The sequence below is a fragment of the Rousettus aegyptiacus genome, unplaced genomic scaffold (genome assembly GCF_014176215.1).
Source record: "Rousettus aegyptiacus isolate mRouAeg1 unplaced genomic scaffold, mRouAeg1.p scaffold_m13_p_14, whole genome shotgun sequence".
NCBI classification, from domain to species: Eukaryota; Metazoa; Chordata; class Mammalia; order Chiroptera; family Pteropodidae; genus Rousettus; species Rousettus aegyptiacus.
This window is the reverse complement of record NW_023416289.1, coordinates 9,756,763-9,780,911: the sequence shown is the minus strand read 5'-3', so window position 1 is coordinate 9,780,911 and position 24,149 is coordinate 9,756,763. Positions and strand designations below refer to the sequence as shown.

Genomic DNA, 24,149 nt, shown 5'->3' with positions numbered 1-24,149 from the left:
CATCCTATAAAGTCGAAGGTTAAAGCACATCACAGGCCATTTGTGCAGCTGCTTCCTAAAGTACCTGTCTTAGCTCCCACATCTGCCAGCTTAGGAGCCAGGCCTGTTTTGTTCACCTGTTTGCAAAGTGCCTGGCACAGGAACCCCATGTAGTTTGCTGTATTAAATATTTATCAAACCCTGTCCAGCCCCTTTTTGCAGGAGTGGTCACTGCCTCATAGGGCAGCACATTTCTGTTTGAACAGCTCTAGTGTAGGAGGTTCCTGATACTGATCTAGAACCATGCAGACTACTTGATTCCTTTTGGACTTAACTGTCCTTAAAATTCTTCAAGTCAACTCGAAACCCCCATTTATGCAACAGGCAAGCAGTGTACCGACCATGATAGACACAAAGCAGTTAGACAGTGAGTCTACACACTGCTTCGAAAAGTCCCTAACCTCGAGCCCACCCTCATCACACCTTCAGCTGCTGCACTGGTACCAGTCACTCATGGCCGCATGATGGGATGGTCTCCCCTCCCCACTCTTTCCGAAGGGTAGAGTGTCTCAGCCTCTCTGTCCACTGGGCTCTGAAGGCAGAGGCTGGTCCCTGACAGAACCGGGCCTTCCTTTACTCTCCACCACTCCAGGCAGGGCCTGCCATGGGAGCATCCCTCAGATGTCCTTCCCCCTGTTAGCATCACTCTCCAGGTGGACACCTCAGAGGCGTATCTGTGCTTCCTTTCCTCTCCCCTACTACCTGGGCTTCTAAGGTTTTTTTGTTTAACAGGCCCTTCCTGCTCTTTCCCATGGCCTCCTCCATACATCAGGCCCTCCCTCCTGCCCCTGATAACTGAGGTGTTCTGCGGGGATTTTTCAGTTTCCTTCCGTCCTACCAGCCCCCCGACCCAGCCCAGCCTCTCCAGGCTGCCACCAGAAGTACCTGTTACCCCACTGGAACTTTATAGGATTTTTTCCTTTAACCGTCTCTAGTCATTCCGTCTACACACCAGACTCCTCCTCCTTCTCTAAACATGCCATGTCTTCTCAGAGCTCCTTGGCCAGGCTCTTCCCTGTGCCTGAGTGCCATGCCCTGTCTTTTTTTTTCTTCACCTGAAAAAATACCTGTTGATCTTTCTAAGATCTGACTCAAATGACTCTTCCCAGTCAGCCCGAGGGGATCAGCCCATGGCGTGTTTCCTGCTTCTGTCACTTGCGCCTTGTTGCTGCAGTTACACACTTGTGTGTGGATCTTGCTCGTTGAACTGGGGCCTGATTCAGCGCTGTCCCTGGAAATAAGGACACAGACCTAGTGAACCTCGTAGGTGCTCAAACGGAGGGTTGAGCAAGTGTTGAATAAAGATGGCCGATCGACTGATAATGCATTGTAGTTTTTGTTCCCCAATAGGTTGTTCACTTGAATTCTGTCAGTTTCTCAGAATTGAGATAGTTCCGTTGTTACTCATTCCATTGTATACAAAGGGAAACTGAGATCCAGAATAGGGAAACAACTGTGACCCAGCCCCGGCCTCCCCGTCAGCAGCAGAACTGGGAAGCCTACCCTGAGATGCCTGATCCCTACTTCTCTTTCAAACAAGTCATCTTCCTCCATCCTCCCCGCCCCAGGCCCTGGAGCCAGCAGCAGGGGTCGCCCGATTCCACTGGTCCTACAGCCGCCCTCCTTTCTCTCTCCAGGCTGGTTCGGGAGTTCGTGGCCCAGAACAACACGGTGCAAATCAAGCATGTGATCCAGACTCTGTCTCAGGAATTCGCCCTGTCTCAGCACCCCCACAGCCGGAAAGGGGGCCTCATCGGCCTGGCCGCCTGCTCCATCGCACTGGGCAAGGTGGGCCTGGAGGGACGGACACACCAGCATGGCCTTGACTCGGATCTGAGACCCAGCAGGACGTGGCATGCCTATATTTTATTGCTGTTGTCTCCACACCCGACGTAGCAAGGTCGTGAAGCCACGTTCCCTGGCGTGGCCCCTGTCCTGGGAGGCCAGCCTGCAAGGGATCTTTAAACCTAGCCCCACGCAGAGGCCTCAGGCCTCCCAAGGGAGCTGGGATGTCAGCCGGCAATGGGAGCTGGGGGCCGGCCTGCTCTGAGCTGTTTGTCCTCCTGCCCCACCACAGGACTCGGGCCTCTACCTGAAGGAGTTGATCGAGCCGGTGCTGGCCTGCTTCAATGACGCGGACAGCAGGCTGCGCTACTACGCCTGCGAGGCCCTCTACAACATCGTCAAGGTGGCCCGGGGCGCCGTGCTGCCCCACTTCAACGTGCTCTTTGACGGGCTGAGTAAGGTGAGCACCCCTCACTCTAGCGGGGCTGCGCTCACTCCACCACCTGACCTGTCCTTCCAGGACCTCGAGTGCTTGGGTCCCTTTTCCTAGATGCAGGCGGAGCCGATAAACACACGGCTGCCAGGGACACCTGTTGTCTGTTCAAGCTAATAATTTTTTAAATGGGCTTATATTTACATTTTTTCCATTTCTCTAATAATTTATCCTTATTGCATTTTTTATGAAAGTATCAGTCTACCACAAATCGGACAGAAAAAACTAACAGTTTGAAACACACTAACCTCCCTTGTAGAAGGTCAAGATAGCAAAGCCATGTACAGACCGTGTTTCCCCGTGCGAGGAGAGCACTGGCCCGTAAGTTCTGGAAGACACTCCGCTTAGAAAGGCTTTGGAGTCCCTAGCGCCCGCCTCAGCTCCTCTCCAGCTCCTCGGAGCTCCCTTCCCAGGCGCCGAGCCCCCTGAAGCTCTGCTGGCCTGCTAATTGCCACAGTCGTTTCTAGAGTATCAGCGTCACAGCTGCCTTGGTCCCCTCCTCCAGGAGTGGAGAGGAGACCAGCATTCTAAGATTGGAAGCCCCCGAGGAAAGCCAGTGAGATGTAACCATCCGACCCAGTGGCAGCAGGTCACAGAGCCCCCAGCGGGTCCCAGAGGTCCCTGACCAGAACGGGGAAGCCCACTACGTCTCAGTTCTTGGCCAGGTTCCGTTTTGCCCACTCCCGCTTCCCTACCTTCCTTCGATTTATTTACTGAAAGAGGCGTCCAGTGAGTGTTCCAAGCTGCCCCAGACCCTTGGCTGTGGGTTTTCAGTAGATCCCTTGTCTTACGTCTTGACTTTGACCATCTCTCTCCCTTTGTCTCTCGTAGTTGGCTGCTGACCCAGACCCCAATGTGAAAAGTGGATCCGAGCTCCTAGACCGCCTTTTAAAGGTATTTGTACTTGGTCCCCACCTTTCTTTTTAGAATCTGTTTCCTGCATCTGTCTGTACAGTTTATAAATTCTGTCATTGGGGATGCTCTTTGTAATTCATTTAAAATTTTCCATTTACGCACAATAAAATTGACTCTTTGGCGGACAGTTCTGTGACGAGTATATAGTATATAGCACCAACACAATCAAAATGCAGGACTGTTCTATCACCCCTGTGCATACCTTGTGCCGCCCCTACCCAGGGCAAAAGAGACTGCCTGTGGCCTCCCATGCCACCTTGCCCTCAATGACAGGAGACAGCTTATGCTAAGCTCACAAGGGTATTTAATCCAAACTGCAGAGACACAAGATTACTCATTTGATTAGTTGTCTTAACTTTGATTCCTGCTTTTAATGCATCAATTTCGCTTATCCTCTGGCCTGGGAGACAGTGGATGCTCTGGGGACCTCTCCTGCCTGGCTCAGGCTCTGCCATTTTTCTCTGACTACCTGACTCCCAGAGCCAGCCCTGAACCAGCACTTGAGCCGGGTCAGGCAGCCCCTGGTCACTAGCTGTCACTCAGCGGTTCACGTTCCTTTGATTCACAGGACATCGTGACGGAGAGCAACAAGTTTGACCTGGTGGGCTTCATTCCCTTGTTGCGGGAGAGGATTTACTCCAACAACCAGTACGCCCGGCAGTTCATCATCTCCTGGGTGAGGACTTGGCCCCACGCTTTCCCCAGCCTTGACGAGCCTCTGCTTTACTGACAGCTGCTCTCTGACACGCCCCGGGCAGATCCTGTGGCTGCAGAGAAGCCTCATTGTTATCCCTCTGCAGCCAGTGACTCTGAAAATACATATGTTCAGCTCGGCCCCCAGACCCATCATGCCCGCCTCTGACAAGGATTCAATTCTTTGTTTTTCCTGGGAAACCCAATTCCCTTTTGAAGCCAATAGTGCTCTTTCTGGCAGTCACACTTCTTCTCACCTTGTCTGTCCTTTCCCACGTACTGCCTTGGCCCCAGGGTCTCTCAATCTCCTGCAGTTAAATTACTATTCCCCTGCACTAGCGGTAGCTGCTAGCACCCCTCTCGCCATGGGACACCCGCAGTGCCATAAAACGCTGCCTCAGCAGGTCCCCCTTCCCACTGCCGGGTCCCCGAGGATGGGTGAAGAGACGAAAGTTCTCAGGCTGGTGTAACTTTCTCTCCTGGTCTCTTCCCCTGGGTCAGATCCTGGTTCTGGAGTCTGTGCCAGACATTAACCTGCTGGATTATTTGCCGGAGATCCTGGATGGACTCTTCCAGATCCTGGGTGACAACGGCAAAGAGATTCGGAAAATGTGAGTGGATAGACGGGGCAGGCAGCTGCCACCGTCCGGGGCCCTGCAGTGCGCGCCCCACACCGACCGACAGGCCGCAGCAGGAGAACAAGAAGTTCCCCCTTTCCTTCCTTGCTCATGTGCTTCTGGCCATGAGGAGCTAAGAGCTCATCAACCCCAGCCTCTGAAACATGTCATCTGACAGTTCCAAGTGTAGTCCGCCTTTGGGTGGCTGCCCCAGAGCAGAAATGGGCACTGGTAGAGGCTCCTTCAGCCCTGGCTGACATCTGCTATTTGCCTTCTCCTCTCATTGCCAGGTGTGAGGTGGTCCTTGGCGAATTCTTGAAAGAAATTAAGAAGAACCCCTCCAGCGTTAAGTTTGCTGAGATGGCCAACATCCTGGTGATTCACTGTCAGACCACGGGTGAGTGTGTGAAGGCCCCACAGCCACCGCCACCTCCTAAGAAGCTCCTTTCCGTCTCCGGAGGAGTCCTAGTAGGAGTGTGAACCAGTGTGACACTGGATCCTGAAGCAGTGGAGTGGCAGGTTCTCGTGGGAGAGAGATTCAGAATCTCTGTCATCGTGGAAGCCCTTCTATTAGGTATGACCCTGGAGGGGAGTAAGATCTGGAGACCCTCTTGGCGGCGGCAAGCCCAGCATCAGCACTGTGAATTTTTGAGATGCTTGGAGGTTGAGATTGTGCATCCATTAACTTCTGTTGAGTATCCAACTACCCCAAAACGTAATTGCTTAATACAGTAGTCGCTTATTATTGGTCATGAATGTGCGGGTCTGCTGATGGTTATGCTTAGCTGGGCCAGGCTTGGCTGGGCTTGATCATGCACTACAGTCAACTGCGGGGTCTCCTGAGGCCGGACAGGCTAGGATGGCCTCGCTCATGTTTGGCAGTTGGCTGGCTGTCACCTGGGGCAACAGGGACAATTGATCCATGTGTCTCATCAGCGGGCCAGCCCAGGCGCATTCATATGGCATCAGGGAGGTCCCAAGAGACACAGTAGGTCTAGGCTTAAACCAGGAACACCATCACTTCTCCAAAGTGGCAGGGCCAGGCCAAGGTCAAGGCATGGGAAAATAGACTTCACCCCATGACGAGAGGAGCTGCAGGGCCCCGTTACAGAGGACATGGACACAGGGAAGGGTAGGGAATCGTGGCTGCTCTTGCAGTCTGCCACAGACTGTCGTTCTGTTCCAGTCTGGCACGTACCTTGGGGAGACAAGTAGCAAGGGCGAGAGAGCATTGCTGAGACGAGAAGTGACGCACGTCCTCGGGTGCCCCCCGACCCGTCCCGAGGGTGGAAGCACTGCAGCCGCTCATGCCGACCCTCCCAGAAACCACCACTTTTTACTTCCAGACGACCTGATCCAACTGACAGCCATGTGCTGGATGCGCGAGTTCATCCAGCTGGCCGGCCGGGTGATGCTGCCCTACTCTTCTGGGATCCTGACCGCCGTCTTGCCCTGTCTGGCCTACGACGACCGCAAGAAAAGTATCCTTCCCTCTGGAGAAAAACAGGAGCAGCCTCAAAGGGGCCCGAGAAGTCAGGGGGCCCTGGAGTGAGCGACCGGGCGTCCTTAGGATCTATCACACCTCCAGATAGGTCCTGGAGGCGGAGCTGAACACAGACCTGAGAGTCAGAGCAGTGACAGGAACACAGAGCTAACGCTGCTGTCCCCAAACCTCATCTCGTTACTTAAAATTCTGGTGTGGCTCTCCCAGGTCCCACAGTTCCAACCCCCTGAGCTCACACTGCCCCACCTTGGGTGGGGGAAATTCTGTCGGTGGGAGGTCCACCAGGAAGGAGCCCAACAAGACGGCACAGGAGTGTCTTGAGGGGACAGCAGTGTGGCAGGTGGACAGGGACTCAGTTCGGACTACCTGTCTGCCCGCTAACATACTTTTGTGAAGGACTAAGCCCCTGACCAATGCCAGTGGCCTTGGTTTTAGGGAAGACCCGTGGGTGGGACTTGTTCCTTACATCAGTGGACTCAGACATCAAGGAGGTGGCCAACGTGTGCAACCAGAGCCTGATGAAGCTGGTCACCCCCGAGGACGATGAACCTGACGAGCCAAAGCCAGTGGTGCAGAGACATGCGGACCCCAACCCCGATGACTCGCTAGCAAAGCAGGAGGGGACAGACAGTGGTGAGTAGGCTCCGCCTCCTGTCTTTCATGTCTCGGGGAGCATGCCAGGGAACCCGCAGCCACAGCTGACTTGGGATCACTAACCAGAAGGACCACTTTCCACAGGTTAGCTAATGTGGTTCTGATGACAGCCCAGTAGGGGCCTGTTGTTGTCCTATAGCGGAGCACAGGAAATAGGTGGCACACCTGACCAGGATCTGGCAGCCTCTCAGTGGCGGGGTTGGGATTCGAACCCCGGCAGTCTGTCTCCAGAGCCCATGCTCTTTCCCTTGCTGCCTGAGACTTCATTAGACCGCTGTTCCTTCACTTAATCTTTTTCTGACCTAACTTACAAGAAATGGTTGTTTTCAGTATAGGAAGGTTTGGAGCATGGCAAGATTGATTATAGGTTCCAGAATTCACTTGAAACTTGGCCATAGACTTCCAGCCACCCAGAAGCTGGCTGGCTTTACTATGCCAGTCATTCTCAGGGAGGGAGGATTAAGAAATCTCCAGCGGCAGTTTATAGTCCTTGGGAATTCTGCTGTCAAAATCAAGTGTCTTTACATAATGAAATGGCTCTGCTCTCCTTTCAGACTCCTTATTGTCTCATTTATCTGTAACAGGAAGAAAACCACTTTTATGCTGACTGGAGTTTGACTCTCTAAATGTTACCTAGATCTCAGACTCTGTTTTTATCTTTTGCATCTCTGTCCTCATTGAGAGGTCACTGACCAATTTTGGGGTGATGTTCTCCTTTGCATTTCACTCAGAGAGTACATTGATACAGAACCTACTCATATCTTTGAGACTAACAGGCTAAGGTCTGAAACTTTACCCCAGGAGCTGGAAGAATTTCTAAAGCATTTTCTCCCATTGCCAACTTAAGCTTTTCTTTTGAACATCTGAGCAGAGTGTCAGGCACATATGCCCCATGGGTCTCCTCCCATGGGTTAGGCATGCTGGATTGTTTTGGTGTCTGGTTATGGGTGTGCCAACACCACTCTGAGCCTGAGCAGCAAAACAGCTGGAGGCAGACCAGCACTCAGCTGGAGCATTGGTGGTTCAGTGGTAGAATTCTCGCCTGCCACGCGGGAGGCCCGGGTTCGATTCCCGGCCAATGCAGCAGCTGGACCATTTTTTGGCAACTCCCTGAAAAAAGAAAATTTGGGAAATAAGTTAGTGGGGGCCTCCCAAGGTTGGAGCTTTCTTACTGGGAGATACTAGAAGAATCTCGGGCATAGACATATTTTGCAAACTTTCACTAATATATGAGTATTTTATCTTTTTATTTTTTGATTCTCATTTTAGAAAATTTAGAAAGAGAAAAATATATAAAGAACAAGACTATTCCCACAAGAGGCAATCAGTGTTACAATTTCGGCAAATTTTTTCCATTATATATGTATTTGAGATCATACAACTTATATAACTTCACATTTCTGCGTTTTTTGCTTGGGTGATAGGTTTTTTTTGCCAGGGGGCAGGGTCGGGTTGTTTTTGCTTTGTTTTTCGCTTGACAAGTAACAACGTGCAGAAGTTTGGAATATTTTATACTGACTTAAAAAGTTCGTGCCTCTTAATCCATAGAGTTAGAAAGTAGAAAAATGGTTGCTGAGCGAGAGGGAAGGGGAGTTGGGACCGACCGCTAACAGAAACCTGGTTTCTTTTTGGGGCGATGGAAATATTCTGGAATGAAATAGTTGTTTGCACAACTTTGTGAATGTAGGGAAAAAATCACGCACTTATATACTTTAAAACAGTAAACTTTGTGTCAGGAAAGTTTATGTTATATGAATTATCTCAATTTTTTAAAGAAAAGGTAGAGCCTCTTCCTCCGTAGCGGAACCTGGCAGCCCCTGCTCCATTCTTTCCACTTACGTGGCAGCGCATCAGGCCCCCGGAAAGGAACCTCTGCACCCTGCCGATCAAGGTAGCTGCCGAACACCAGCTGAGCATTGGCGGTTCCAGGTGGAATTCTCACCTGCCGCCTGGGAGGCCCAGGTTCTATTCCTGGCCACTCTAGTGTATTTATTTATTTTATTATTATTTTTTTTAGGTGAGGTACCCCTTGGTCGACCTCACAGATTGCAAGGACCTTGTCAGCTTGCAATCTCTTATTTTTTACGCCTACATTTACTTAACTTTTTAGATAGTCATCTTTAGCTTTCTTGAAACAGCTCCCGGCTCAGGAGAATCTTATCCTAAACTAGATACATGCCGGCAGCTTGGCTCCAGATTTTATTGCCTCATTAACAGCATTTCAGCAGACACAAAGCTCGCTTTATAGTAGTTCCCAGAGATGGCAACAGCTAATTTGGGGCTCCACATCTACTCCAGACCCGCTCAGCTTATACCTAACTACCACTTCACCAGAGTGCCAGGAAGAGGTGCCAGCAAGCCAGAGAGTGACGATGTAGCTAGTTGGTCGACAGGTTCGTGCCGGCCTCTCCTGCTTCCCTCTTGTGATTACTCTGTCCCACTCTTCCAGCCCAGGTCCGCCTGGCGAAGGTGGACGCCCCCTGCCTGCTGTCCCTCACCTAGTGTCTCCCTCTGCGGCTCAGTCTGTGTTGCTGCACCCCACAGCGCAGACGCTCTTCACCCACACCTGCGGGCCAGGCCCGCGAGGAGGCTGCTCAGCCGTGCCCTCTTTGCATGAGCACACGCTCACACACACGGGCGCTTCCCCCTTGACCGTCACACGGGGCTCCGGGCAAGGCTGACACGCATTTCGCTTGCTGCTCCCAGCTCTCCACTTGTTCTGACCCTCACTCAGCCCCGCCACCTGTGGGGGTCCACAGCACAGTGTCCTTTCTCTGACTCTGAGTTCCTGCAACACTCCATATGTCCTTCCTGTTCCTCTCTGTGACTTTCTCTGATTGCCCCAGGTGTCGTGGCCTAGATCCTGGGGTCAGAACCACCTGCCTGTGAGGCCTGGCCCTGCTAACTTCATATCTGTTGCTCTTGGACAAGCCACATGGCCTCTATAAGCCTCAGGTTCCTTTTTGTTAAATAGGGCAACAATAATAGTACCTAACTCTTAGTGTGGTTGTGAGTCTCAAACAAGATTTGTGTTGTAAGGCTCTTAGTGCATGGCATAGGCCGGCCTCGATTACAAGTGCTTTAGTGTCAAGTTGTTTTAATGCACGTTTATAATATATTCATCTGTTTAGCAAGGTTCTCAGGGCCAGGGCTTTTGCTCCCTTGTTTTTCTCACCAGCACTGTCCAGGAATCAAAGAGGGTCAGGGATGGAAGTTCATGTGGCAGGTGGGGAGCAGAGCTACAAGTTGGGTCTCCAGTGGAGGGCCGGTGACCTGTCGGTGAACACGTAGTGGACTCCATCTATTTGCAAAGCTTCGATGGGACCCGGCATATCAGCAGCTTCTGTGGACACCGCAGGTGCAGATGAATCAGACCCAGGACCTGCCTGTGAGCAGCTCAGGCAGAGATCTACAGAAGAGTAATCGTGTGATGCTGGGTGTGGTCACAGAGGCTAAGGCCACCAGGCCAGGCTTTGTGGAGGTTTTCTTTCTTTTTAGCTTCCACTCTCCCCTCGCCCCACTCCTGTCATTAATTCTGATTATAAAGGGAGTAGAGATTTTGGAAAAAAACAGACTTTCCTACGGGGGAAAGGCAAAGACTAAGCAAGTTAAATACATTGTCTGGTCAATATATTTAGCAGCATGTACCAAAAGAATTTTTCCTTAGGAAATAAACATAGTTGTAGGTAAGGTACTTTGCTTTAAACACCTAACAAATGGCAGCTCATTTATTGCCATAACAAGCCTGTGGTATGTCGGCACTGTCGTGACCCCCCCATAGTGGGGAGGAAATAAAGGTGAAGTCAGGTAACCTGGCCAGGAGTCACACAGCTAGTAAGTAGGGGAGTCAGGGCTCATACGGGGCCCAGGGGCCCCAGAATCTGCTCATACCGCTGTGTAGACTGCGGTGCTCTAAAGCGGGAATTCATGCAAAAGAGCAACCAGAGATGCTCTGCTTGACTAGGAATCTGAGAATTGCCAAGGAAAACAATGTATGATTTTTATTCATCAACTTGGCACACATGTAAACGATTACTAATATCCCTTTGGAGACTTTAAGGGGGATGACTGCACCTCCGTTCTTCAGTATATGTTGGTAGAGACTCCCTGCAGGGCAGCTTGGCGATATCTATTAAAGTATCAGATGCTTGATCCCTCCACTCGGCAGCCCCGTGTAGTGGGATCCTGGAGGGGAACAAGAAAGCATGGGGGAGATGTAAGCGAAATTAGGAAATAGTTGAAATTAATTTGAAGCCAATTTTCGACATCACCTTATTTCATCTATGAATGTGTGTGTTTCTGAAAAACTGGAGGGCGGGAGCCCACCAGGGGCGTGGACCCCGAACTGCTGGCCCAGACTGGCCTGCCCAGGCTCCCCCACATGTCCTCCCCTTTCCCCGGGCCCCATGGCCGCCAGCACCCACAGCTCCTCCTGCCCCCACTATCTGTGCCCATCCCCCAAAGGGCCTCTAGGACTCAAGGTGACAGGCGGCAGCTCCACATGGAAATAAAGGTCCCCTTACTAGCATGTCGATGGGGAAGCTCCATGATCCACACTTGGAATAGCACCACCCTGAGACATAGTACAAAGGGAAGAAAAGCAGGGAACCAAAGATATTCTCTGATCCCATTTATGTTTACAAAACAAAAAGTAGGATTAGCAAAAGGCAAGAGGGTACTGCCTAACTGGTAGTTAGTTACCAGCTCATAGAGTGAAGTGAGATCAAAGGTTAAGGAGAAAAGGGGGTTTGGTTTGGTTTGGTTTTTAGAGTTTTTAGAATAAGAAAATGTTTTACTTGTATAATTTTAAATTTTTTTAAGAGGCCTAGGCTGGTGCCATTTGAGCAACTATATAAATAATGATAGTTTTAATTTGTAACCCACAGAAAAAAATAAATATCTGTGGATCCATAATGATATAAATGAATGGATGGGTGGATAACTCGATAAATGGTAGGGAAGGGACAGCTCTTCCTTACAGAAGAATCCAGTTAGTAAATGTAGAAGGAAAAACAAAAATAGAAAATTACCATTAGGCAAACACCACAGTAATTAATACTTGTTGTAGGCAGGACCCACTGATGGATGCTAAAATTAGTGGGGGCATGTTTGAGGAAAAAACTGCATATTTGTATAATCTCAAGTATCTTCCCCAAGTAGTTATTTTTTTAACTACCAAAAAAAATAATAATCGCTTCATAGGGTAGAAACCCAGCAGACACTGCCATAATCAGGTGATGAGGCTGACGTCACCAGTAATGAGACAAAGAGGCATCGTGTTCCCCTGATACTATGCACTGAGAAGTCGTATCACTTTGGTGGTGGTATTCTTCCAAAAGTGCCTAACCTCAACCTAATCATGAGAAAACATGAGATAACCCCAAATCGAAACATTCTACACAGCAACTGACCAGGGCATTGTGAATAATGCCACTGTGAAAATGCTGTACAAGTTTTGGTGCAGACATAAGTTTTCAGGAAAGAAACAGAAGGACTGAGGAGCTGTCACAGACAGGACAGCTAGATGCAATGTGAAGTCCCAACATCAACCCTGAAACAAAGGACGTGTGGAACAATGGTTGAATTCAAATTAAGTTTGTGGTTTGGTTAACAGTGTTATACCATTGCTACTTCCCTGGCTTGAGAATTGAACGGTGGGTGGCTATTGTTAACATTAGGGCAGATGAACGAAGGATATATAGAGAAGAGTATTGTTTTTGCAACTTTCCTGTAAATCTAAATTTCCAAAATAAAAAGTTTTTTTTTCTTAAACTTTAGAAAATAGCCATCTCTTCTAGCCCTCGGCAACCTCTCACCTTCTTTATATCTCTATAGATCTGCCTAGTCTGGACATTTCATATAATGGCATCCTACAACATGAAATCCTTTGCAACTGGTTCCTTTCCTTTAGCTCAGTGATTTCCAGGTTCATCCCTGTTGTAGCATGTGTCAGTACGTCATTCCTTTTTATGGCCAAATAACAGTGCACGGTATGGCTGTAACATTTGTTTATCCACTCATTGGTTGATAGAATTTGGATGTGTACACTTTTTGGCATTGTGAATAATGCCACTGTGAAAATGCTGTACAAGTTTTGGTGCAGACATAAGTTTTCCTTTCTCGAGTATACGCCTGGAAGTGGAATTGCTAGATCACCTGGTAACTCTATTTAGCCTTTTCGGGAACTGCCAGACTGTTTTCAAAAGCAAGTGCACCATTCTGCATTCCCACCAGCAATGTCTAAGGCTCCCAGTTTCTCCTCATCCTCACCACCTCTTGTTATTATGTCTTTTTTTGTTTTAGCTATCCTAGTGGGTGCGAAATGGTATCTCTTTGCAGATTTGGTTTCGATTTCCCTGATGGCTAATGATGTTGAATATCCCGGAAGTCATTTTTAACATCCATTGCCCTCGGCTCCACAGTCCCTCCTGAGATTTCCCAGATGTGTTCAGCACCGGTGTCTCTCCTTGTGAGATCACTGTGCCTGAAAACTTACTATCCCAGAAGGTTTGGGGAATGAGTAGGCAGCGGGTCCTCAGAGCTCCAAAACCACATTCCTTTTCAAGGACTGGAATCAAAGTGTGGGGGACCAGTCCGTTGTGTTCTATAACGGGGATCTTGTTCATTCCAAAGACCCCACCTAGCGTGATGCCTTATCCCTCTTACTCTCCCCAGGAGGCCCTGATGGTGCTTGTGACTCCAGCTTCGGTAGTGGCATTAGTGTCTTCTCTCCAGCCGGGTAAGTGGTTTGTTCCGGCCAGAGGTGTTTGTGGCGAGCCGGCAGCCTAGATCTTTCCTGGGTACAGGAGACGGCAGCAAAGACCTGAGACAAACGCTGCTCAGGGTCACAGGAGATGCCTGATGGGGGGATCTGAGGGACCCCGAGCTAGCCCACCTTGCCTTTGGGGTGTGCGGGGTGGGAGGATCAGAAGCTACTGGAGGTCGGTAAATACAAATTGTAAAAGTCTGTATGCAACACGATGGCTACAGTGAGACATAATTACAGACACCTTTGCCCGGCACCTTTTGCTTGTCCAGGATGACGTGGGGCTGACAAGACTCTCAAGGTGAAGGCCATTTGAGGACAGTCCCAGTTACAGGCAGTCATGAATTGAGCTGAGAGTGCGAGGACTTTGTTTTGGGCAGCTGAAACTGTCCTCTCTCTCTCTCTGGCGCCCAGGTCAGCTGTCATAGCTCAGCCGTCCACAGCGGGGCAGTGCAGGCCAAGCATCGAAATAATTCCTTCCTTGCCAGCCTCCTCCATGCTGCGCACAGTGATGGCATTTCCCTTGGGAGGGAATCGTCGTCATGCTGTCCTTGTCTGGGCCTTGAACTTGCCCCACATCGCTTTTTCTTTGGGCAGGATCGGCACCTGTGGGGCTGCAGTGGATGGCAGCTCTCCGACAAGGAGCTTCTTGTTTCGAACCCCCTGGGGAACTAGTCACTGGTGAAGGGAAAATACACACTCAGCCCCAAGAGGCTCTCTTCTCCCCGGACCCTTAGGATCTTCCCTCCTTTTATATCATTTTTAAATTCGTTCTTATCTCTAAACCCTGTGCATGTTTTCAAAGTGTGCAAGTACTGATTAGAATGGATTACTCCTAGGACCACTCACAAATTGTTCGAGTAAGCCAGTAAACACTCGTTCATTTCCAGTTGTCACACACTCCAGACCAGCCGCCTGTGGTCAGCCCTACTCAAGATATAGATGTGGTTCCTGACCTTGAGGTTCTGTAATGGAGAGGCAGAGAAGGAACCAGAAAGTTACTGGAAAGGGCAGTGATCGCTGTGATGGGAGGCTCAGAGGTGCTGGGACAGGCGGCGGTGCCTGAGCCGAGGCTGGAATCGTGGCCGACAGTGACGAATGCTCAGCAGGCGAGGGCCGGCTAGGCCCTTGCGGTACCGGATACTTGGCGTCACGTCATCAGATCTTGCTACTGTCTAAATCCCACGGGGTCAGTATCTCCATTTTAGGGCTGAGGAGGGACAGGAGATCAGGGGGCCACTGTGCAGAAAAGAGATTTGGGAGGGACTCAGGTGGGTTCAGACCTGGTAGAAGGGATGGAGGTTCAGACTGAAGGGGCAGCAAAATAGGAGGAAGCCGAATAGACTGGGACCTATTTTGAAGATACAGTCGATGATTTGCCGATGAATGGGATGGAGTAAAAGGAGAAAAATGAAGGAAAGAGTAATTTCTAGATTTCTGGCTTGAGCCAAGTCAGAATGTCCTGGTATCATATCCCAAGCTCGGGTAGAAAGAGGAACAGGTGTGTGAGTGGGCCGGTCAGGAGTTCTATTTCAAGTGGCTCTGAGCATCCCTAAGAGCAGTTAAGGGGGCAGGTTTGAGTAGTGGATTCTGGAACCCGGGGAGAGGTCCGGACGGAGATGCAGGGAGACTGGTATGTCCTTCAGAGATGTACTTTTTTTCTGAAGGCTGTGGGAGCCAGCGTTACAGGCCAGAGTGACAGAGCAGACCTATGATTAGAAGACCCTCTGGCAGCCCTGAAGAGGAGGGTGAAGGGAGGGGGACAGAATTGGCAGTGGAAAAGCCCGTTGCAGACTTGTCACCATAATCTCTGCTACGGGGGATTGTCCTGCTCCATGGCAGTGGCAGTGGGAGGAGGGGGAGGGCTAGGAGGGGGCCGAGATCCGGACATAACTGACTGGGGTCCTCTACCCACTGGAGGTGGCAGCTGAAGACAGTGAGACAGGGTGCCGGCTTCCTCTACTTGGTGCTGCCAGAAGGGGGCTGAGCTTGGGCAAGATGGCATCTTCCAGGGTCACCAAGAAAGAAAGCCCACCCTGCAATTTTCCGGGTGTGCTGCTTGCTCAGAGCACTGCCCACAGTTGCCAGGTACACTCAGTTCAGGCCAGCCAAGGGCAACAGCCAGATTGGGGCTCCTCTGATGGCAGAAAAGTGTCCCGCCTGGCAGAAAAGTGCCAGCAACGGTGACGCTCCTGAGCCTCTTGGTGGTCTCTGACCCTTCGAGAGTCTGATGCGAGCTGTGGACCCTCGTCCTAGAAAAATGCAAATACACAACAAAATTCAGAATATGCTTTCAGGGGTTTTGGGATCTTGGAGCCAATCCTTGCATCTCAGATTTTTCTTTTTAATTCCTCACTTGGACCTCAACACAGGGAGAATCACTGACTAAAGCCGGGAGCATCAGCTTCTCCCCTTCTCTTCCCTCTTCTTTCCCAGATGTTGAGGGAGCTCCAGGTGGCCCCAGGTTAGCAGTAGCCACAGGGGAGAGCCACCTGAATAAGCAGGGGGCGACATCCAAGGTGGGGTCCCAGTTGAAGGAGGTTGGGTTTCTCCGCCCTCCAGGGTGTTGAAAGCGAGACTCCCTGGGAAGGAGAGGCGAGAGGAATGGAGGACCCGTGCTCTCTGGTGAGAAAGGGTTAGGAGGAGTCTCCACCTCTCCCCTCCCTCCTCCTCTTCCCTCCCCTTCTCTCCTCCCTCCCCTCTCTCTCCCTTCCTCTCTGTCGCTCACCTGCTTCCATCCTCTGCTCCTTCGCGCTCTCCCTCCCTCCCTGTTTCTCTGTCTCTCTGGTGCTGCTTAGATGCATGAGGCGCTGTCCTCACCTCTCGCGCATCTTCTAGTAGAGTCCTACTTTCTGGACCCAGGTCCTGACCCACCACACCTGGCTGTGTGGCCCTGGGCAAGTAACTTAATCTCTCCTGCCTCAGCTTATCTGTAAATTGGGTGTGATGATAGTATCGACTTCATACAGGTCTAGAGCTTAAATGAACTGAATGAACTACGTAAAGAGCGTAGAACAGGGCCTGGCCCGCAGAAAGCACTTTACACATTCTAGTTACAGTTACTATTACAAGAACCTTGTTATTTTCCCCATTTTACAAATGAGGAAACAGGCCCAGAGAGGTTAACTTCTTGCCCAAACTCATTCAGCTAATTAGTGACCAAGCTGGAATTCAAGCTCAGTCTGCCTGACTCCAAAGCCCGCGATTCAACTTTTATTAATCATAGATGGAGAGCTACAGAAATGTCACGTGTTGGCCTCCCTAACTCAGCTGACGCAGGAGCCCCGGACAGGCGTTGCCGTGGGAACAGGCTTCCACTCTGACGCCGAGGGCCGTGGTGCCAACGGTGATAGTCAGTACAGGTCCCCTGGCATGTAGCTGGCTGCCCTACATACACAAGGCAATCAGAAGGATCTAGAAACCAGTGCTTCCCAACTTGCAGCATCTGCTGATTGAAAAAAAAGAAAACGTCAGAACAATCTTAAAACAAATTTGAAGGCAGAGACTTTTTTCACCTTCCTTCTGATTTGACTACAGATGTGATATATGAGTGCTATAAAGAGTTAGACATTACAGAAATAAGGTACTGCCTCCCAGAGAGAACCACCGGAATTTATCATTATTGTAGTATCAGGAGCATTACTCAATATATTGGTATTTTAATAGCCGCAGTAGCACCATGCATTTGGAAATTGTAGTACGCATATGTATAACGTCCACTGTGAGATGCTTTATGAGAAAATATGCAGTGAAAATGGGGTTCTGCAGACACCTTGAAATAACTCAGAAGCCCCAAGAGTGACTAGTCTAGACTTTTTGGAACCAACGCAGAAATGCATTTTAAAGTGTAAGTGAGCCCCTCCTCTTCTCCCCGAGTCAGGTGAGCCAGGGCGGAGGGTGCCCCATTGCAGGCTCCAGGCCAGCAGCTCAGGAGCTGGGCGCGCCATGGGGTGTGCCCTCTAGGGTGGGCCCGGGTTCCCAGAGTCCCGGCTCCCCACGGAGCATGCGCAGCACCCAGCACACAGCAGCCCGCTCCACCCGGGGTAGCAGCCACCAGCTGCCTCCTCAGAGGCAGGCGGCATCATCGGTCCTCCCTTTCTCTGGCACTGAGATCGGTCTCCCTGCTGCCCTGGGCTCATCTGCTTCCCTTGACCTTTACCTGTAGCCAGTTCAAAGACCCAGGGAGAGTTTCTCAGCTGAGAAGTGAGTTCTCGATGCATGGCCACACGGCCGTGGCTGGTCCATACTGTCTCTCAGCCTCGGTTTCCTCATCTGCGTGTTGAAGAATCAGGTTACACACACTGTGAAGTCCTTTGAGCTGTGTAACTGTAGCTGGTTGGAGCCCACATCTACCCCACCAACAGTCTGAAGGTGCCATGTGTGTGTGATTCGCTGTGGGGAAGTCGGACACTCTTAGAACACAATATGCTGCCAGTTCACCCCATGAAATCCTTCCTTCGTTACTTGGCCCTGACACAGTGCCGCCCAAAGGAGATGCCACCGTGGGCTAGCCTTCGTTTTCTGCCCTCAGAGACACTGAGCTGGCCAGAAGCATCTCGGAACCACTGTTAATGAAGGATTCCCGCTGGCCAAGGGACCACCTAGCCTGTGTTCTTCGGGCCTCTAGATCTGGCGTGCCCCCCAGAGGTCAGCGCCAGGCTTCCCTGGTACCCTTTCTCCCTAGTGGAGACTCCATCTGCTCTCCTGGCAAGAAAACGCATTTGAAGGTGTGGGTGACAGTCCCTTTCTCCACCACATGGAGCTGCCAGGTCTGACCTGACCAGAGAGTGGCCAGGCCACACAGGGAAGGCCTGTCTGCTGCCCCTGCCAGGAGACCATTGGAAATGATGCCACCGTGGACTCCCCTGAGCCTGGCCCTTTAGGCAGCAGTGCAGTGTGGTTGGTGCGGCCACTTTCAACTCACACTGTTTAAATTCAGGTTGCTACGGCACTTCCTGGCTGTGTGACCTTGGACAGATTAACGTCTCTGTGGCCGAATCGCTGGTGTCCGAGTGGGACTGACATTGCCTCTGAGGGACAAGAACGAGGCTCTGCGGTGCAGAGCTCAGCCTGGTGCCTGACACAGAGTAGTTATCCAAGAACGAGGGGGATTGTTTTTCAGTACCATTGTCATTGTTATCAGAGCCATATGCCCTCCTCCCTCCCCCCCCTGCTTCTGGGGTTCATATGCCCCACTGGGCCTAACCGTGTGACAAAGGAGGTCTCTGGGCTTGACATGCTTTCCTCCCACCAGCAGCTCGGGACAGGCCGCTGCTAGAAGACTGCAGCCTGAGTCTGCTGGAAAGTAAAAACAAGGCCTTCCTCCTGGGGTGGTGGTAGGGACTTCAGGCACAGGGTACTCCTGTGGCAGCTGCAGTGCCCTGCAGCTCCTGCCAGGGAGAGGAGGGGACTCGCTGAGGCCTGACCTCAGGCTCAGGGTGTTAGGGAAGAGCAGGTGGGGTGAGTTTGTTCCCCGCTGCCTCCTGAGCTCCAGCTTTGGTGAGGCCTCGGGCTGCGGAGAGCGCTTCGAGCTTCCCAGGAGCCCAGTAGGAGGAGGCCAGCAGGACGGAGAAAGAGGGACTTGGGGATGAGACAGTAAGTAGATACCGGCAGGGGGAGGGAGTGGCTGGGAAGTCGGCAGAGACAAAAAGGTGTTCAGGAAGCCCTGGTGAGTTCCCAGCCCGCCGCCGGGGAGGGGAGGTATGCCATCCCCGGCCGCAGCCACTGTCACGCGGCCGCCGAGTGCGTGCAGGGTGGCCATTCTGAGCGGAGCTGTGCTGCTGGCACGGAAGATATATAAAGTGTCTTATTAGTGGTCCTTGCACTGATTTATGTTGAAATGATAATATTTGCAGTATATTGGGTTAATTAAAAGATATTAATTATTAACCTAATTTCTCATTTCTTTTTACTTTTTACTATAAAACCAGAAAACATAAAATTTCATGCGTGGCCCACATAGTATTTCTGTTGGCCAGTGGAGGTGAGAGAGAGGTCGAGTGAGGGCGATGGGTGCCTGCGCTGACCACCCTGGACTGAGTGGTGCGGCCGTCCCCATCTGTCTGAGGTTCAGGAGCCTAGACGCCGGAGACCCTCAGGAGACCTGAGGAGCTGCCAGCCCTGTGGCTCCCTGGGAAACCTCAGTGGCAGCCCTGTCCAGACGCTTGAGCCCACTAGGCTGCAGCACGGCCCAGCCCTTTGCCCTTTTGACTGCCAGAGCATAGGAAGGCCCCCTGTCGCCCCCGAGACGGGCACCGTGGGGAATCATCAAGCCATGTTAAGGAGCAGTTCCCTTTAGCACTTAACAGAGCTCGGAATTGTGCCCTTTAGGAATTCACATCGAATGAGCTTCAGAGAGGCGGCAGGCAAGTAGGAAACACAGGCAGTGAGTTCCTGATGCGAATGAATAATTGAACAGCCTGAAAATGCCACGAAAGGCTATTTTGTACATGCGGCAACCGAAGTTCCGGGCCTGGTTCTCGGGAAACGCAGACCTGGTCTGCGCCCGCTGCGGCACCCGTGGGCGCGCACAGTGTGACGCGTCGGTAGGAAGGCTGTCCCTCCATGGCGTCCGTAGGTTCTCTGCCCATACAGTCCCCATCCTCCAAAATTCAGCTTCTGCCTGGGCTCCGTGCTTTTGGCAGAGGGCTGATGTCAGGGTCCCAGCAGCACCCCGTCTGGAGACCAGCAGGGTTTCGACCAGGAAAGCCAGGAGCCTGCGCCCCATTCAGAGAGCTCCATTTCTCAGAGGCAGAGGCTGACTCTGACCCGTCTCTGACGAGAACGTTACAGCTTCAGAGGCGACTCTCAAGGCTTCTCAACCAGGCCGAACACTGTACCAAGTGCCCTGGAGTGTGACAGATAAAAAGCCACGATCCCTGTCCTCACTTGAGAAATGATCTTCGGGTGCCTGGTGAAGGCCTGTCGGGTTTAAGGGCTGTCGTCAGGGCCTTCCCTCGGACTTCCTGGACATGGTGCTTTTGTGTTGCCACAGAGGGTCTGCTGGGGCCAGCTCCGTGACACCGGCGTGGTTTTCTCCTACAAAAGCCAGGACAGTGCTGGGAAAAGGAAAGGGGAAGTGGGTGTGACCCAGCAGCCCGGCCCCTCACTCCCCCCACCCCACCCCCTGCCCCAGCATGATTGTCGCTGCTCCAGCCTTGGAAAGGAGGAGGGACGCAGCGGGAGAGAAGCCCTCTGAGCCCAGGCTGTGCCATCTGCCTGGCCCCGACACTCCCGGGAGAGCCGGGCACGGTGCACGGGTGTGAGTGTGTAGGGCCAGGGGGTGCTCGGCCTCGTGGGGAGGGCCACGGGGGCATTCAACTTGGCTCTTCTCTGGTCTCACCCACAGCACCGAAAGGGCCCCGGTCACTCTCCACCTCGATGGGATTGTACAGGTCCTGAACTGCCACCTCAGTGACATGGCCATCGGAATGATGACGAGGATCGCAGTCCTGAAATGGCTCTACCACTTGTACATCAAAACTCCCCGGAAGGTGAGCCCCCAGGTGTGCTGGCACTAGGCCTCTCCAAGCCAGGGGCTTTCCCGGGGTCCCCCTTGGTTTTCAAGGGCCTTCCATGCTTGGTTGGGTTTTGGTCATTGCTGTTGTGGAGAAATCCTGACAAGCAGAGGAGTGACAAGTGCTGTAGGAGCCCTTAGCATCTCGGGGGAGGGGAGGTGGTCCATGCGGAGGGCCCTGTCCGAGGGGAGCCCGGGCCAGGAGCTGGGGAGTGCTCACGGGCACCTGCCTCTGCTCTCCAGATGTTCCGGCACACAGACAGCCTCTTCCCCATCCTCCTGCAGACGTTGTCGGATGAGTCCGATGAGGTAGGTCCCCAGCATCCCCTCCCTGTGCCACGGCTGCCCAGACTCCCCTTTTCAATGACAGGTGGGATCTCGTAGCTGAGACGTGCTTGGTTTTCTGTTATTCTCTTAAATCAACACCCAAAATTGCCCTATTCCTCCTACCTGGTAAGGTGCATGCTCTAGAGGAAAAGCTGAGTTTACTGCTCCCGGCTTTGGGAATGAGGACTTCGTCAGCCCGTCTGAAGCGGGCCCTGGGTCAGGTCATCCGCTGGGAAACCAGCCTGTGCGGGGACTCGCTGGCAGTAGGGAACACGGCTGTGAGTCCCCCGCCGAGTGCAAGGTCTGCCCCTGCTTCGTTGCCTGAACCTGACCAAGCTGCCTCATGACTCTCCTGCTCGGTTCCCTTCCATGGTCAGCGGGGGTGGAAACGGCACACGGGTCGTGAGTGAAATGCCCCACAGAAGACGCTCAGCGCCACACCCGGCACGTGCCGAGCGCTCGCTGCTTGCTGTGTTGTTCATTTTTACCTCTGGTTTGAAATTGGACCCTGAAACTTTGCTTTGTTGTCTCAGCAAGAGCCGCTGTTGCAACGGGGAAAGGCTGGCCCAGAAAAGCTGGGTGAGCTGGACCCTCGGTTTGTCCACCATCTGGGGGCATGCCTCCAGCTGCACACAGTGCCCCGTGCCATTCTCAGCAGAGTTCCATTCTGGGGAGTTCTTTTTCAGGGGCAGGATTCGCATCCGGGCATTGCATTCTTTAGGGTGGCATCCCGTTCCCCTGTCCATGCCAGCTCTAAGCTGCATGTCACATGCCAGCTGCCGTGCCTCGACTCACCCCTCTCCTTCCCGTTCCACGTCTCTGGGCAGCTGTGGGCTCTGGGCAGAGCCGTGTCCTCCATGAGTCAATGGGTCCCTGAATCTGCAGACCTCCCATACTACCCAGTGGGTACGGGGGAGTGGACAAGGGCTGGAGGTTGGGCAAAAAGAGGGACGTGGCCCACAACTGCCTGTGGAGAGTAGCACCTCAGTCCTCCCAGAGCCCGTCCTAGGCTCGTGCGGGGCCCTGGGCGGCCGTCCTGCAGCCTGAATCTGAGCTGACAAGGGAGGCGGGCAGGCGGGTGTCTGCCTCTAGGGCTTCTAAGGTACTCTGCGTTTCCAGGAAACTCCAAAACAGATGGTTTGGGAATCTGCCCTTGACCCCTCCTGCCTGCCCACCACACGCGCGCACACACACATATGTGCACACGCACCCTCTCTTTCCCCCACCACCCACCTCCGTGCAAGGCCCAGGTGGACGTGGCCCAGTTCTGCCTGAGTTGACAGTGACTCACTGCACAGTCACAGCCCTCATTTCAATACAAAAAGGAAGAGAAGAACTCCGCTGATTGGTTCTTTCCCTAGGACTTCACTGAAAGCAGCTGAGTTTTCAGTCCTTTAAATTGAGCTGTTTAATCCCATCCAGCTCTCTGCTTGCGATTGGTTTTGTGTGCGTGTGCATTTAAAGCAAGCGGGAGGAGATACAGTCCATTAAACAGCTCTGTTCGGGTCGCGGCTGTGGAAGCTCCATTTGCTGAAGCACCAAATGTTGTCAGGGCTTTGTGGCACATCTTGTGGGTCCCCAGTGGGGAGGGGATTGCAGCTGCTCTAGGGGACAGTTGTGGGGGAGGGAGCTGTTGCCGTAACAGAACCAAAGAGCCCCTGCTTGCCAGTCTCTCTAGGGGAGGGATTCGGGGACCTCAGTAATCAGTGGTGAGTTCCGATTGTGCCACATCCTGCTTCTTCGCCAGAGTCACATTCCTAAGTGTCCCTTGCCCAATCCCTTCGGTGGCCTTGAGGGCGTACTGTGTACTTGGCGATGAACGTACTGCCGTGAGCAAGACAGTCCCTCTCTCAGCTGAGTTTTCCCAGCAGTATTACAGAGACAGCCCTGGGAACAAGTCGGAGCCCTCTTCAGGGTGTTCAAGACCCTGAAGCCCATCTAATCCAATCAGACCACAGCCAGACTTGGGGCAGGGGTGGTTAGGAGTTCCCTTCCTATTTAAGGCTTCATGGAGCCTCCTTCACTAATGGGTACAGCAGCCCTGCGAAGGTCCTTACACCCGGCCTGGGGGCCTCACGGCACAGGTTATCTCGTGTCCTGGGTGAGTCTTGATATCAGCTTACTTGTATGGAATCGTTCCTGTGCTAGGAACTGTGCTAGACCCTTCCCTCGTAGTATCTAGAGAAGCCTCAGTAATTCTGTGGAGAAGGATTATTGCTACTTTCATTTTGCAGTTCCAAAAACTAAGACCTACAGAGGTGAAGGAACTTGCACACGGCTAGGAAGCGATGGGGCAAACTCAAAACCAGATCTTTTTGACTCCAAAGTCCATCCTTTCAATTACGTCAGCACCACGGCTGTGTTTCACCACACGCAGCCCTGGCTGCCCCCACCAGAACCAGCTGGGGAGGTGGGGGGCTCGCGTTGAATTGTGTCGTCTTCCCCATCTCTGGCCTTCCTCTCTTGTCCTCCAAGTTCTTGAGAAGAGTTCTGTTTGGTGCGGAAAGGGGTGTGTATTCCGAAAAGGGCTCTCCTCCAGCCCCCAGGCTGTTTGTCCACTTTTCTTATTGATTTCTAGAAGCACTTTGTATACTGGGGACATTTGATTTATCGTTTTGTTGCAAACGATTTTCTCTCTCGGTACGATTGCTATAAACCCACATGCTCCTCTCCCCTCCCTCAGTGACAGCCACTGGCCTCAGGGGACAGAGTGTTCGCAGTGTTGATGCAAGAGCTAGGCTCAGGGAGGGGTAGGAGTCAGAGACCTGGCTCTACCCTTCCACCACGTTCTGCAGCCCCGTCGGCACATGGCCTCCCAGGGAGGTCTGTCTTGTCTGCCT

General features: G+C 52.2%; 1 protein-coding gene and 1 non-coding gene across 5 annotated transcripts in view; both read left to right on the top strand.

The window, feature by feature from the left end:
* The window catches only part of VAC14 (VAC14 component of PIKFYVE complex), a 93,861-nt gene that overhangs the window by 10,306 nt on the left and 59,406 nt on the right, over positions 1–24,149 (top strand). For all 4 annotated transcript variants that reach the window (XM_016164442.2, XM_036231376.1, XM_016164443.2 and 1 more), the window contains exons 2-12: positions 1,677–1,827; positions 2,117–2,284; positions 3,149–3,211; positions 3,801–3,908; positions 4,427–4,536; positions 4,833–4,939; positions 5,889–6,023; positions 6,527–6,679; positions 13,376–13,439; positions 20,815–20,959; positions 21,226–21,291. In XM_016164442.2, coding sequence (XP_016019928.1) covers positions 1,677–1,827; positions 2,117–2,284; positions 3,149–3,211; positions 3,801–3,908; positions 4,427–4,536; positions 4,833–4,939; positions 5,889–6,023; positions 6,527–6,679; positions 13,376–13,439; positions 20,815–20,959; positions 21,226–21,291 — 1,270 coding nt within the window. The remainder of the gene's footprint in view (positions 1–1,676; positions 1,828–2,116; positions 2,285–3,148; positions 3,212–3,800; positions 3,909–4,426; positions 4,537–4,832; positions 4,940–5,888; positions 6,024–6,526; positions 6,680–13,375; positions 13,440–20,814; positions 20,960–21,225; positions 21,292–24,149) is intronic.
* On the top strand, positions 7,713–7,783 carry TRNAG-GCC. Its single transcript has one exon. It is a non-coding gene; the product is annotated as a tRNA-Gly (tRNA).